At 33.8% G+C, this 15,965-nt stretch overlaps 1 protein-coding gene across 7 annotated transcripts in view; it reads left to right on the top strand.

The window, feature by feature from the left end:
* LOC6576654 (serine-rich adhesin for platelets) overlaps nt 1–15,965 on the top strand; it is a 70,166-nt gene that overhangs the window by 9,466 nt on the left and 44,735 nt on the right. For 3 of the 7 annotated variants that reach the window (XM_015165300.3, XM_044008486.1, XM_015165302.3), the window contains exons 1-3: nt 8,218–8,635; nt 13,558–13,950; nt 15,763–15,948. In XM_015165300.3, the coding sequence (XP_015020786.2) occupies nt 13,878–13,950; nt 15,763–15,948 (259 nt within the window). In that variant the 5' untranslated portion in view covers nt 8,218–8,635; nt 13,558–13,877. Of the gene's footprint in view, nt 1–7,768; nt 7,787–8,217; nt 8,636–13,557; nt 13,951–15,124; nt 15,156–15,762; nt 15,949–15,965 lie in introns of those variants that run through there. The other 4 variants (XM_015165301.3, XR_001449424.3, XM_015165303.3 and 1 more) reach the window with 4 other exon arrangements.

Raw genomic sequence — 15,965 nt, 5'->3', positions numbered from 1 at the left:
CTGAGCTGCGACTCTTTGGGATTTCTTCTTAGTTTCCTTAGTTGATTATTTTATTTATTTATTTATCTATTGTTATTTTATTTTTTTTGCTTTTTATGCTCTTTTTTGCTAGGCTGGGTAATTGTTTTTGTTTAGCTCTTGATTAGCGTTAGGCATGAAGCTGTGACTGAAGTTGAATGAACCTCGCCTCTCGATTCTTTTGAAATCTTCAGCTCGAAACTTTTGCTGTTGAAACTTCCGCTGACCGGCAATTGGCCACACTTTTACAGTCGGGCCGGTTCAATGGGCTTAATTGAAAATTCATTTTGTTAATTTGTTGGCAATTATTGTGCATTTGATTCAGAGTTTTTCTTTTTCATCTTTATCATTGGCTGTCACAACTTTCACCATTCAAATACTAATTTTCATAAACGACTTGACTCCTTTGCACTCAACAGCTGTGTTTTGTTGCTATTATTATGCTGGCAGTCAACAAATAACCTGGCTATCCAATGACAATACACAAAAGTATTCATATATATTTATTTGTATTTTAAGTGTTACGTTTGCTAAGATTTTGACACATGGTGATTTTTTTTTTTGGTGTAGGTGTTTGCTTGGACACGGTCCGATTTCTTTTTGTTTACGTATAGCTTTTTGTTTTGTTTGTTTGTTTGGCTTCTTTCGGTGTTATTTTTTTATTTTATAGTTCGACTACCTCTTTTGGCTCTCTTGGCCTAAATTTGCATAATTTATGCAATTTCTGCGTCATATTTATTGACTCTCATTGGCATATAAAAAAGGTATATACATTTATTTATATATATTTTTAGCTTGAGTGTTAATGTTGCCTGCGGCTTAGAAAATTTCCAGCTCAGTTTTATTTTATTTATCGTTTTATATAGTTATATTTTTATGGGCGCATGTCGTATGTTTAGCTGAGCAGAATTGGAGTGTAAGCCCAAGGTTATTTATTTGTCCACAGTTGGCCATTGTAGAATTATTCTAGTTTACTCATAATTTATGAGTTCTCATTCATATTTTTCTGATTTTCTGATTCTATTTTTGTAGGCTTTGTTTATTCTTATTGCCACGTGGTAATTGTATCAGCATCTTTTGTATATTTTTCTTTATTTCATTTGCATGTTATCTTAGAACGGGTTGTTGAAAGAACTGCTCAGAAGGATTAGGAATCTTGTTGAATTTTAAACTTATATATTATTGTATATTTTTTTTAAACATTAAAAAAATATGTTTTAGACGCGTTATCATTTGCTCTTTAAATATTATTTTTAATATTTCTGAATCTTAATTTTTACAAATGTGAAATAATCTTCTTCTTCATATTCTTATATTAATTTTTTAACGTTGCTTTTAAGAACTTAACCAAAATAATTTTGTTTTTTTTTATTATTTTTGGTTTTTATTTAGTTTAGTTATTTTTATATATATATTTTTTTTAAATACATATTATTTTGTATATTATGGTATATATATATATATTTTTTAACATATTCAAAATATGTTTTAAACGCGTTTTGCTCTTTAGTGTTTATTTTTAGTATTTTTGAATCTTTTTTTTTTTTGTTTTACAATTTTACAAATGTGAAAGCTTAATCTTCTATTTCACATTTTTATATTAATTTTTAAATGAATATTAAATTTATTAATATAAAAAATTTTTAGTGAGAACAAAATTAATTTGTTGTTATATTTTGTTTGTTTTTTTTTTTTTAATTTATTTTACATATTTTTATATTTAAAAAAATGATTTTGTTTGTTTTCTTTTTTTTTTGTTTACAATATATTCTCAAAGAAGTTATACGTTTCACTTAATACATATATATATTTTTGGCGTTAAGAATTTAACTGGGCAGACTTTTATCCCAGGTAATTTCTTAACTTGGCCAACTACAGGAAATTTCACTGTAGATTTTCCCATTCCACAAATTGTTTGCACAAAGGTGGCCTCTGTTATCGCTGGCTTTCGTTCAGTTATAACAGCACTTCCAAGGGCCGTGTTAAACTCTTTGTTATTGCTGCTGCTGTTGTTGTTGTTGGTTTTCTTTCCCAGTGCACAGTTCCAAATCGACTTTGTTCCCAACTGTGACGAGCAAGTGCCTTGGATGACCTTGTTCCCACAGAACCGAACTGAACTCAGCACCGGCCACTAGCCCAAATCGCTATAATTTACTTGACGACAATTTTGGTCTGCATTTGCGGTTTCATTTCGGTTCATTTCGTTTCGGTTCGTGTTACACAGAGAAGACAAAAGCAAGAAGCAAAAGTGTAAGAGGAACGGAAAGTAAATGGAAAAACTTAATCAAGCGACCGCAGAATGAAGAAATGAAAAGGTAGCTGCGATAAATTCAAATCAGAGAGTAGAGTCTAATTTATGGACTGAGCTACCATTATTCCAGATTTCAGTTAACTGGAATCTGCAAGCGTTGCACGTACATATCACTGCACCCACGTTCCCAGTGCTCTTCATGCCACACCGTACCGATCCGATTCGTACGTAGCTGTTGATTAAACGCCCACCTACTTTCCCGCCGTCATTCCGTTGCCGTCCAATCTGTCTATCTAACTGGGCTTATCATTTTGTTGGCTGACGATGACGACGTGTTTGTGTGTGTGTTTGTGGGTTTGCCTGACTGGCGGCCATTCAAAAGCTGGATTCTTAAGTGCCAGTCTTTACTGTAGCTGCCGCTGCTGCGCAAGCGCTGAGGCGTGTCTGGCTGTGGCCCACGTCTTCAGCCTGCTCATTCATTGTTTCTTTTGGCTTCTTTTTTTTACAATGTTGTATTGTTTTTATTTCGTTTTTTCTCTTTCTCTCTCTCTTTCCCTCCCGTCCTTAATAAATATTTGCAACTCTTGTGCTACTTCCACGCGAATTTGGGACATAGTTGCCAGCGGCTGTGCCCCTCAGCCAGCTGTCGTTCTGCCAGGTTGGTTGGGGCCCAACATCTTCTCGCAGTTTGCTGTTCAAAATGTTTAATTTCTGCTTAATGGCATTTTTATGCATTGCAAATTGCGCTACGAGTTCCGCAGTTAGGAATTTTTGTCTAGTCATAGATGTAATACATGACAGAAATGTCGAGAGATGCGACGAGGCCCAGGGCTAAACTGGAACAAAATGGGCGCTACTCGAGTTCCGTGTGTCGAGACTTGCTTTGATTTATTAATTTTGTTCATGTTGAAGTCGGAGAAAAGATATTTTTACTACACATCTGGCTCGAGGAGATGTAATATGATTTTTTAAATTTTTTTTTATTTATTTAACATGTTTTTTTTTTTTTTTTTTTTTTTTTTTTTTAATTAAAATGATTTTTTATTATAATGAAAGTAATTGCCTTAGACTGTATTTAAACATTTTATTTTTTAAGTAAGTGTGTTTCAAAATTTACCTTAATTAACGTAAATTTACAAGTTTGTCTGTAATAGATTAACTAAAAGAGAATATACTACGATAATTAGGAAGTAATCTATTAAGCCATATGTAAATTTAAAAAAAGAATGATAATATTCATAATAATAATAATAATTGCGATACACTTTTCAATTAAGAAATGATCTACTAAGCTATATGTGAAAAAAAAATATATATATATATATATTTAAGTGATCTTTTAATCCACACTTCCAGAAGCGAGAATAAAATCATTGAATATTGCTTTTCTCTTATTGATTCTTGATGAAATTGAACATTCTGTAGCTCCCATGACATAGATAAGGTAACAAAAGTTCAGATTTGCTTTTCTTGAATAAAAAGTTTGCTTACAAAATATATAACTATTATATAACAGAAATGACTTCCCCTGTAAAAACAAGAAAAGAAAACGCTATTGGGTTAAGTACTTGGAAATGCACAGATTAAAAGGCATCTTGAAATATTACGCATTCACAACGATTGCTAAAGACGCATTTAGAACATGTTACAGTTGCTATGACGAAATCGTCAACAAGATAAACGATGATTTATACAATTATTAGCATGTCAAGCAACAACAACAACAGCAACAGCAACAATCACGTATTTATAGAGCTCCACATAAAGCGCATTTTTGCATAATGAACACGATGACGATGAACTCTATCAAGTCTCTCAAGCAAAGGCTAGCAAAGGAGAGGAAGAGAGAGAGAGACGGAGAGAGCGAGAGGAGAGGGAGGGAGAGCAGCTTAATAAATTGCCACACAAAACAAAAATCAAATCACATCAAGTTTTGCGGTTTTCCCACGAACTTTATTTGTATTTGCACAAATGATTTGGCGATTTGCATTTGTTCGCTATAAAAATGTCACCATATACACTGTGCGAAAAAAATTCGTCGAAGATTTGGCACAGTTACGAAAGCAGGAAAAAAGAAATAAATAAACAAATAAAATTGTAAAAGTAAAGCAAATTATTGGACCACGAACTAACAGCAATTAGGCCGCAAGGTTGCCAATCGCTTCGCGTATTTCATTAGAGCAGAAAATATGACTTATAATGAGAAAAAATCCCAATTTGCATAAGCAATCAACAACAGTGAAACAGAAGGCGTGCCACACCACAGCACGAGATCAATTAGTAAACTACCTGGTATAAGGTCTATATAGAGTTACCTATATATAACTCCTATACTATCTACTTTTAACGGGCATTCACTTTTGATGCGAAAACTTCCTGCACTATGCACAGTGAAAAGTTCCAGTTGCAAGCGGCATTGCACAACTCCTGAGAATGGACGGGGCCGGCTGTGGCCGCAGCCACAACAAGACAATAAACAATACACGACTAGAGGTAAAATTTCGTAAGCTTTCCGCAAACTGCAAATAGCCAAAAGGCAGCCTGAAGAAGAAGCCGCAGCGCAATTGAGGCAAAACACGAAAAATAAAAAAATAAAAAATAAAGCAAAAATAAAAGCCCCAAAATGAGATTGCAATTGTGCAAAGTTTTATTGTGTAGGAGTTAAAGTCGAGTCGAGACGATTCGATTCGACTTGAGACGATTCAAGTTTTAGTTTTAGTTTTAGTTTTGGTTTTTGTATTTGAGTCACATCAGCTCAAGTCTCGACAATTGTCTAAGAGGTTTTCTCTTAAGCCATTGAAGGTGGATAGATAGGGGTATGATGGTTTTGTGTAAAGTTATGTAACAGGCAGAAGAGGGCGTGGTCTAGAATATAACATTATATAATATGAATCTACTACAGTATATAATATGTATATATAGTTTTTATTTATTTATTTTTTAAAATTTTATTTGTTGGATATACAATATCAAAGTGACTGCAGAAAATTCGTGTATTTCTATTTATACATCTCTCTCTTTCTCTCTCTCTCCCTCTCCCTCTCTTTCTGCACTTTTTTATATCCCTCTTTCTGCCTGTCTCTCTCTATCTTACTGTTGCTGTCTCTCTCGCTTTTTCCCTCTCTCTCACGTTAATTCTATTCCTATATATCCTTCACTCGCTCTTTCTTATTGTCTCTCTCTCTCTCTCTATCTCTTGCTCTTCCTTTTATCCTTTTCTACAACCCCTTTATTCATACTCTCGCTCTCTAACTCTTTCTATCTCTTGCTCTCCCTCTCATTTACTCCCACTCCCCCTCTCTCCCTCTCTCTCTCTCTCTCTTTCTCTCTCCCCTCGCTCACTCTATCACCCATAATTACAACTGCATCGTTTCATTGAATTCAGGGTATCATCTAGTCGTTCACTTCCCAATAGTTAAAATTTTTCCCTTTTATTTAATCTCTGTGGCACCCTAGCGAATGAACAGAAACAAAATGCTAATGAATCTCTTTTAATTTTGATCGTGGCTAGACGAAAGTGAAAGTCCATCAGCTAGAGTGGAGTTGAGTTGTGTGCAAAATGTATGAATAGAAATGCGAGCGCGCCCCTTTTGTTCAAAATTTTCGTGCGTTTCACACGCAAGTTTATTACACTTTCAACTTTGACTGCGAAAAGTGTGCGAAATAAAAAGCAAATGTTGAACAATATGTGAACTGCACTCGAATCGAGCTCAACGTTCATCTGACTAGGCGAGAGAAAGGTGTTAACAACCATTTCAGCTTGCAGTCGCCAAAAGGTCACTTGGGGTTCATTGGGATTATAAGATTACAGCTGTTATCTCTTTGACAGTTGAATAGACTGATTCTCATTTAGCTCAACTTAAGCTGACAGCTTGTTTATAGAAATCACTTCAAGATGCTATTTTATTTGTCATTACTAAGCATTTTGCTTTAATGTGCAGTAAAAATTAAATAAAAACCTTTATATTGCATCTCTGCGCATTAATGTTACTCTGCAAAAACAATGAAATTATGTGGAATTGCTCTTTAATGCTGAATAGAAAAAGTATAAAAATGTAGGTAATGTCTTAGACATGGAACTCGTTTCTTCAGTTCATAGAGCGGAAAGGGAACAGTTTTTATTTTGTATTGCTTTATATGAATTTCTTTTTGAAATATTTATTATTGCATTCAATTTTATTAATCTGATTAATGATATATAAATGGTTAGTGATATTAATTAAAAAATATTTCTATCAGAGCAAATACAAGAAAAAATTATACGTACTTTAGTAAAAATACAATTAATCGTATGTTATTTATACACATTTAAAAATGCTAATTTTTAAATATTTTTTAAACCAGTATTAGTACATTTTTAATATGCCAGAATAATTTCATAAAAAACGTTAGCCTGAAATTAGTAAATCACGAGCTATATTTAGTTGAACTCCGTTTATTTTCAACTAAAAATTGTTTTTGGCAGTACTATTTTAGAGTACTATACAACTATCAGCAATGCAATTATCTATTTGTTGATTTGCCATAGCTATTTCATAATGCTTCGTGCAAGTATATTAAACTGAGAAATAATTAAAGCAAATAGATAAGCGCAATGCTGTAGGTTGTAAAGTATATAGAGTATTTTAGTACACTGATCGACCTAGCATTTCTATTATTTTTATTTATTATTATTTGGCTTAATATTAGTGCATTGACTATTAGTATATACCTACTTGATACAAATGTACTAAAAAAAATGTTTTTTGTAGTGTTGTCTACGTTTTAAATTAACATTAACATTAATGGCATGAATTACTTTTAAGCAACTATACAAAATATTTACTTTTAGTACAACTATATAACAAAAGATATTTCCATTCAAATACTTTCTGAACGATTTTAGAACAATTAGCAATATATGCAATAAATTTAGATCAGTTAATGAACTAAGCGATATTAATTTAGCTGCACTGCAAAAAAAACCCACCAGAATTTCGCACAAATTATCTTGGCCTCTAACTCTATTATTTTTCGCAGTGTACTTTAAGCTCTTCTTTAATTTATTGTTAATGGTATTAAGCATAATCACAAGCATTACCTTCAGTGAGCACCACTATTAAAACGATGACAAATAGCATAACTTCATTTTTAGTACAATTCAGCTAAGAATGAGCTAAGATTTTTAGTACATTTGTTGCCAGCTGATTGCCTCTACATTGTCTTTTGCCTTGTGCCCGATGTACTTGAGTCTCAACTGTGCTGTCCAAGACAATCAGTGGGGCAGATATTATAGACTGATAAACCTTATCGCAATGATTACAAATTTTCCCCATTGTTGGTTGTAGTTGGCTACACTTGACTTGCTAAATTTGTGTATGCAAAAAAGAGCAGCAGAGAGAAAGAGAGAGAGAGAGAGGGAGAGGGAGAGAGAGTCTGGCGACACCGGGTGCTGACCATTCCGGCTGACCATTTGGCTGACCAGTTTGGTTTGCCAGCTCAATTGGAATGGAGGCGCGCGATGATCAGCGATTGGGGGTAAGCGCCAAGCGCCAATTGGGGGCTATCAACAAATGGTTAAGCGTGGGCGTTGCGGCTGCTGATTACGCGTAGCATTTCCCGTTAACAAATATAGTAAATGTATATAAATTTACAATCATTATCTCTGTGCTGATGATATGTGTATATCTACTCGTGTGTGTGTGTGTGTGCATGTATTTGTTTTTGCGCTGCTGCAATGTTCGGCCGTCGCAAGAATTGCCGATTCGCTGCGTTGAAAAATATTAAATTGTAAATAAATACTAAAAAGCAAAAGCAGAAACAAAAGCAACAAAGCAAACAAGAATTATGTTCGTGTCGCCGTCGACGCGGCGAGTAATGTGTGTGCATGTGTGTGTGTATGAGTGTGCATGAGTGTTTATGAGTGTGTGTTGTGTTTTTTTTTTTTTCTGCTGCCTAGTACTTAAGCGCACCTCAGACGCTGCGGTCGGCGTTTCGGAAATGTCGTCAGTTGTTGTCGCCTTCACTTTTCAGTGTTGTTTTCCTTATTTCTCTTTTTTTCCTGATACGCGCACACCTTTCGCCTTTAGCCCCGTACTAAATGAGCGCACGTTTTAGTACACATTCGAACTGAACGCGAAAATTGGCAGTGAAATAGCCAAAGAAGTCGTCAGAAATATCCATTTCTGTTTCGCCCGACGCGACGCTTATCACAGCGCACAATTTGTTATGTTCTAATAAGATAACAAGTTCTATACGACATTTAACTCAATTTTTGCCTTGAGCTAAATATGATTTTTATTACCTTGGTGTTACAAATGTTGAGACTTTAGCACAACGTTTAAGGATTACACGCAACGAACGAAACCGATTCCTAACGAACTACAGGTGAGAACAACGCATCTATAACATCTCTGCGCTAAATGGGCGTGACTTTGCAAAATGGAAGCTTTTTCTATATAAAGATATGAGTATATGTACTATATTCTATATATGTAAATGAAACAGATATATACATATATATATATATATAGTATATTATATAGACGGAGAGATAACAAAATGTGTGCGATTGGTAAATATTGAATATTTGTATTCTGAGAGCGAAAAGTGCATGCACCTCACATATATAAATATATACATACATAAGCGTTTATTGGTAATTAAAGTGTACTAAATGTTTGAGAAAATTTACTAAACATTAAAGTACTGACTGTGTGAATTACGAAAACACTCCACTATAAATATAATGCGAAATATGTACAAAAATTAAAACAAAAAACTGTTCTAAATGTTAAATTGTTACACTTCAAATGTACTAAATATATGCCTAAGCATCTAAAAAGAGAAAACTTGCAAGAACAAGGAGATTTTGTTCTAAAGTCGAGATTGTAATAAGGTACGCTCAAAATTTAAAAGACACTTAAATGCGGACGTTAATTAAATAACAGTATATTTTTATATGTGCTAAAATACATAAATGGGTACTCCATTAACTAAAATTAATTTAAAGTGAAAAGTAGAATATAAATAAATAAGCAGTAACATTAAATTTTAAAACAAAATTATGAAGTTATAAAATTGGTGAATACTTTGCCTTCAAAATGTTCTAAAAAAGTGTTTCTGCACAACAACAACAAATCAAATAATGACTAAACTCTCCTCAATGAATAAAATCTTATTAGCAATCTAATTGGAAACTAAATGAGATGTAAATATATTCTCATATATTTTGCAGTATGAATCACGCCGTAAATTTGTTTTTGTAACACTTTGTTTTTCGGTAAAAACTGAAAATTTGCGTACTAAAAAGTGTTTACATTGCATTTTAGCCAAAGCTATAAACAAATAAGCAACTCATATCAATGCGAAAGTGTCTTAAATATGCTAATGCCACACTAAAGACCTTTAAAGATATATAAGTTTGTACGTCAGTTAGCCCGTTTGGGCTTATAGCGATATAATATCGTGTAGTTTGTGCGATACTTGGCCCAAAACAAAACAAGTCAAGTGACTCATTTGACGGAACGAGCAAGTGACGCGCCCCAAAATACAAACGTGCTTATAGATTGTTGAGAGACAGAGAGAGGGGGCGAGATCCCCTTTAGACAATAATTCATTTTTGAGATTTTTTTGTTTATGAAAGGCCAAATGAAATTTGTACAAAATTTATATGAAGCAAAATAAACAGAGATTCAGGCGGACAACAGTGCGTAGCCAGGCCGGCACAAGGGAAAAATCGAAAAAAGAAAAGGCAGACAGAGAGAGAGAGAGATAAGAAATAAACGAGAATATGAAACAATTTTGTGCTGCATTTGGAATAAACTTTTGCAATTAAAAGCTGCTGGCAACTGGCAGACGATGCGTGATCCCTAAAAGCCAGATGGCTAGCCAGGGTGAGAGTGAGTGAGAGAGAGAGAGAGAGAGAGAGAGAGAGAGAGAGAGAGAGAGAGAGAGAGAGAGAGAGAGAGAGAGAGGGAGAGAGAGAGATTCAAACAATTCTTTAAGATTTCCGCAACTTCTGACCAAGTAATACATATACATATAGCTGGCTCTATCTATCTATGTGTGTGCGTGTGTGCCAGACTATCTAATAAAATAATTTATGCTTTTCTAAGAACATTTTGGCTGCCCTTCTTGTGCCGCTAGTACTAAAACAGTTGTTGTTGTTGTTAGGCCTGAGGCCGTTTTCTTTTTTAAGCAATTTTATTTATAGGAGCGTACGAAATGTGACGCATTTCGTTTAATTTGGCATGTGAACTTATTTATTTATATAAAATTTAAACTTTTCGAGTGAATGACTTGTCTGCGCTTGATTTGGTTTTACTTCTTTTTGCTTGGGTTTTTTTTAGTACATGCGACAACCTTTAAATTGGGCAGCGCATTATCACTGGCCAATGCATGCACACACATGTATGCACACATAAATATACATTCATATTCATGCATATCATACACTTAGCTCATGTAGCTCTGGCATTTTTGATTTCTTCTGCACGTTCCAAAGTTCATTGCCGCTGAGCTTAGTGGGCCAAATGTTTGATGGATGTGTGGAGTAAAGCCAAAAGTAAACAACTTCCGATTTATAATTATTGCAAAGACCGCACATTTGTGGCCAGTAATATTCCATATAGTTGACTATCTTATCTTTAATTTTTTTTTATTTTTATTTTTTTTTTTATTTTGGCAACAAACCTAAATAGTCAAAACTTCGAAGTAGCTGTACTAAAACAAACCCCAAATCAGCTTTTGACTTTTATATATTGTCTGTTGTTCAGAGATAAGCTAAAGATATAAGATTGATGTCATTCTCTCAAAGTTTTAGCACCGACTTCTAATGCGCAACATGTGTTTGCTGTTTCCTCATATTCTTCAGCTGTCAAAACGTTTCGTCTTACACTCCAAGTATTTAAAAAAAATTGTGTTGATTAATTGGGCACGATTTGTTACATTTGCATGTCAGTTATGACAGTTTTCCATTTTTCACAGTAAAGAGGAAGTCGCACGAAAGTGAAAATTGCCGAAGTAATGTGTTCTAAAAAGCGTCAACAAGATAAAATATCGTTCAGCTGTTGTTGTCAATGCAAAATGTGTTGAAAATGGTATCTAGATAGAAATATATAAACAAGCTCTAAGCTGGTAGATAATAATACTAAAGTGATCTAAGTGTTAAATACATAGAGTGGCGCACGGGAAATTGAAAATGTGATAGATAAAAGAGTATTATTGCGATATTAACTCAAGTCATTTGTTCATGTAGATGTACTAAAATGTTCAGGCAATCGAATTCATTGTGTTGTAGCAAAATGATAATGTAGTATTGAAAACCAAAGTAACACCTTGGTACATGTACTAAAAGTAAAATTCATAGTATGGTGTACTCAAACTATTAATATTTGTAATATTTCATAATTTGTAATATTTCTAATATTTATTTAAAGGCAGTTGGCGATTTATATTTGGTATTTGGTTTATAAACAAATTGTGTTTATAAACACATTTGATACTGGGCCAATCGGCTGTCAGATGGTTGTAATCAATCTACCTGTGATATTGAGAAAGAAAACCGATCCGTTTTGTTTACCTGAAATTGTGATATGTCAGATATCGATAGCATTTCGCATTCAATGTTAGTATTACTTACTTCATTCAACTATGTATGGATTTCGTATGGATTTTCTTTATAAATTTCTCATTGTATATCCATGTGTATTGTGCAATATGTGTATATTCCAATCTTCTATTTATAAATAGCTTTAAGTTTACATAGCACGAATTGCGAAATAAACAGCAGGTCGAACGCCCCTCAATGACGTTAGAGCAAAAACAAAATTTTCCCTGTTTATGTTGAATCGAATCGAAGCTGAACACACAAATACAACAAATATTACCCTCACACCACTTACGACATTGAAAACTGCGGCCATCCAATCGGGTTATCGGCTGAGCTTTTGTGCAATTCAGCGTGGCATTAAAATAAGAATCGTAAACCAAATCTATAAATTGAAAATAATATTTTATACATAATATATTTACGAAAAGCAGCTGTAAATGAAGCAAACAATTTGCGACTCGATTCGAATTGCGATCGCCCACAGTGCATTGCATTTTGAGGGGCAACGCTTTTCAAATATATATATATCTATATACATATATATTTACGTATTCCTATACAGTATACGCCATGTGCGCCAGGCATACAGAAATACTTATTAGCATTCGGCTGGAGCAATTAAAATCGCCCCCGACTTAATAATCATAAAGGGGCAACAGCTTCCACTACTAGCTATATCAGATGCTTACACATCGAAACGTGCTAAGAGCGTGCTAAATTATATATTGAAGGCGTGCTGTAGTTTCCTTATAAGTTTTTGGCTAAATTTGCATACATTACCTAACTTTGAGTTGTACTAAATGCTACTAAATTCATAGAAAACAATAGAAGTATGTAATTTTCAAATGCTGCTCATTTTGAGATGTACTAAAATGTACTAAAATTACATATTACGTTGGAAGTATAATATAAATATTAGCATTCAGCTTTGAGTACTAAAATGCGTTCAGCTGTAGTAAAATGAGGAAGCTTGAAACTGAAGTCAATAATAATAAAACCTGGGGCTCTATACTCAAATATGCTAAGCTCTTAAAAGACATTCGAAATTACAAATATGATTTATGATAAATTTAAAGAGCACTTAAATCTACAGATTTTATGAGAAGTAGCTAAAGGCAATAACAGCAACATTTAGCTGTGCTAAAAAGTGTCAAACTATTGGCATGTACTAAAATGTAAAAATCTTTGTAGAAGGTTGTTGAAGTTAATAATAGTGATGTAATTAAGTGTACTAAAATAATGGAGTTTGAAACTAAAAATAATAACTGTGCAAAAATTTGCTAAGCCCTCAAAGATAGCTGAGGTCAGAAAATTGATAGATGATAATCTGTTGGTCTACTTTCCAAACAATGATAATCAGTCAGTCAATAGTAGCTATAAAGTGTACTAAATTATGTAAGAGTGAAAAAAAAAAAAACAGTTGAAGTCAGTCAAGATTGTAATTTGAGCCAAAAAGCATTAAAAATAGTACATTTGACTGTACTAAACGGTGCTAAATTCCTCATAATGATTCGCTAAAACTGATTTTCACTTTGATTTTCAGTTAGAAGGCAGTAAATATACAAATACTCTTTGTCTATTATATATGACTATATGACTTCCAATCTTATCAACAATTTGTACTAACGTTCCGTTGTCGCCGTTTGGTTTTGTTTTTAATTTTTTGTTGTTTTTGTTTTGGTTTTTTTGCTTACAGATATCGTTTTCGCTTATCGAAAATACAACAAAAGTCTGTACCGAATGCTGCCGCCGAATTGCACAAAAATTCAATACACTTGCGATAAGGTAAATGGAAATAAATGGTGCTATATATGCTCCAGTTGCATTCAATGAGGAGAGCCTGAAGAATCAGAAACGAACCGATGTGATACTTGGAGACTAAGCATTGCAACAACGATACAAAATAAATACATGATATATAGTGTAGAAGACAAAAGGAAGAACTGCATAGCCATCTAACAAGAAAAAAAAAAAATAGTAATTAAATAATTTGCTACAAGACTTGCCACATTCAACATGGAACACTTGGATCTGGCGGGCTACATAAGCACGCCCCTTAATTGGAATTTGGGCGGATTCGAGCAGCAAGGTAAATAATATATAATAATAAATTTAAAATGAATATATTAAAAGTGTGAAATATATACTAGTAAATGAAATGGGAACTTCAGAAACCTTCATTACCCTAGCCCTCAACCATTCATAAACAGAACTACCGTTGTACATTGCGTCACGTTGACATTATGTTTTGTAATAAAAAGAAACAGATAATCTGGTTAAGAATTTAATCAATGAATTTCATGCTTACTTTTGTGATATTTTAATCAGGGGCAATAAAAGATAATAGATAACGAACAGCGAACAAGTTTTTTATTCTTAATTAACTTTTAGTGAGCTTTAAAACATTTTCGTATTGTTCTAAAATCGATTACAAATAAATCCAAAATTCAGAAATAGTGCAAATATAAATGTAAAAGTTAAAGCTCAAATTATAATTGAAATAATTACAGCACAGATTTAGATTTAAAGAGATTCAAGTTGCTTTTGAAGCCTATTTTTTTTCTATTTCATATATATACTGAGAAAATATTAAATTATTAAATGTAATAAATATTGAAATTCAAACAGATATAAATAGTAAGTTGACTCTATAGCCCGAGGAGTATATAAAATTCGTGGGATGGTGAATGTGTTTTATAAGATATTACACATTTGGTAAGCAAATAAAACACCCTGCACAAGAGTAAAAATTTCAAAAACTAGAAATTGTCAACCGAAATAAAAATCTCTCGATTTACGAGCGATCACAGTGTGGGGCATAATTTATGACCGCACGACTGCTCATAAAGTTGCATCTTTATTGTTTAAACTAATCAGAAGCTAGTGTCATTGGGTGTATAAACAAAGTGGAAGTCTCTCGCGCAGTGCCGACTCTCAGCTGGTTAGCTTGACCAACCGATGTGACGAGTTTTTATTAATAAATTGCATAATTAAGCGGCATGAATCACACACGCCGAACACAGGCGATGGCCCAGCCAGCTGCGATCCCGATGCGGGCGCTGAGCGATAAGATCACAGCCGAGGCTGCAGCAGAAGCAGAAGTAGAAGCAGACGCAGCATTTGCACTTGCATTTGCAGTTGCTGCGGTAAATGGAGCTCGGTGACTGTGCCTGGCCCAGGGCCTGGGCCTGTGTGTGTGTGTGTCTGTATCTGTGAGTGGATTGTCGCGATGTGCTTCAGTTTTGCTGCAGGCACAGCTGGAGACGGAGCTGCAAAAGATGCGCAAGTGGCTAAGTGCGCTGGAATTAAAATAAAAATAAATAAAAATAAAAATAGAACTGAAAATTCAAGTGAAAATAAAATGAAAATTATCAATGATAATGATGAGGACAATGACAATGACATTGACAATGGCAATGGCAATAGCAATGACAGTGACAATGACAATGATAATGACAATGACAATGACAATGACAATGACAATGACAATGACAATGACAATGACAATGACAATGACAATGACAATGACAATGACAATGACAATGACAATGACAATGACAATGACAATGACAATGACAATGACAATGACAATGACAATGACAATGACAATGACAATGACAATGACAATGACAATGATAATGCCAATGAAGATAAAGATTTATAGTATTTATAAATAATGTAATAAAGATAATCATGACAAGAGCAATAATTCTAATACAATAAAAAATATTTATAACAAGAAGAAGAACCCTAATAAAACTGATAATATTCGACGATAACAACGATAATTATAACGACAATATTTATGATAATTATAATAAAAATGACATCTTAAAGAATATTTAAAATGAATATAAAAATGCTTGCTTCTAACTAATCTCGCTTTCTTCCTACTCTACAGATGGCATTTACTTGTCCAGCTCGCGACAAATGCTGGAGCCCATCATGGAGGAGACCTCCGAGGATGAGGAGCACGCTCAAAACAGTTGGAATGGCTACGACCAGCGCAACAGCAGCAGCTGCGGCGGCTTCTGGAGTTCCGCGGAGTCCGAGACGGGCTCGGTGATAAGAGTCGAAATTACCAAGGGTTAGTTGGAGCATTTA

The sequence above is a fragment of the Drosophila mojavensis genome, unplaced genomic scaffold (genome assembly GCF_018153725.1).
Source record: "Drosophila mojavensis isolate 15081-1352.22 unplaced genomic scaffold, ASM1815372v1 contig_36, whole genome shotgun sequence".
Taxonomy (NCBI): Eukaryota; Metazoa; Arthropoda; class Insecta; order Diptera; family Drosophilidae; genus Drosophila; species Drosophila mojavensis.
Note: the sequence above shows the minus strand (reverse complement) of the source record. Positions and strands in the feature narration are given on the sequence as shown.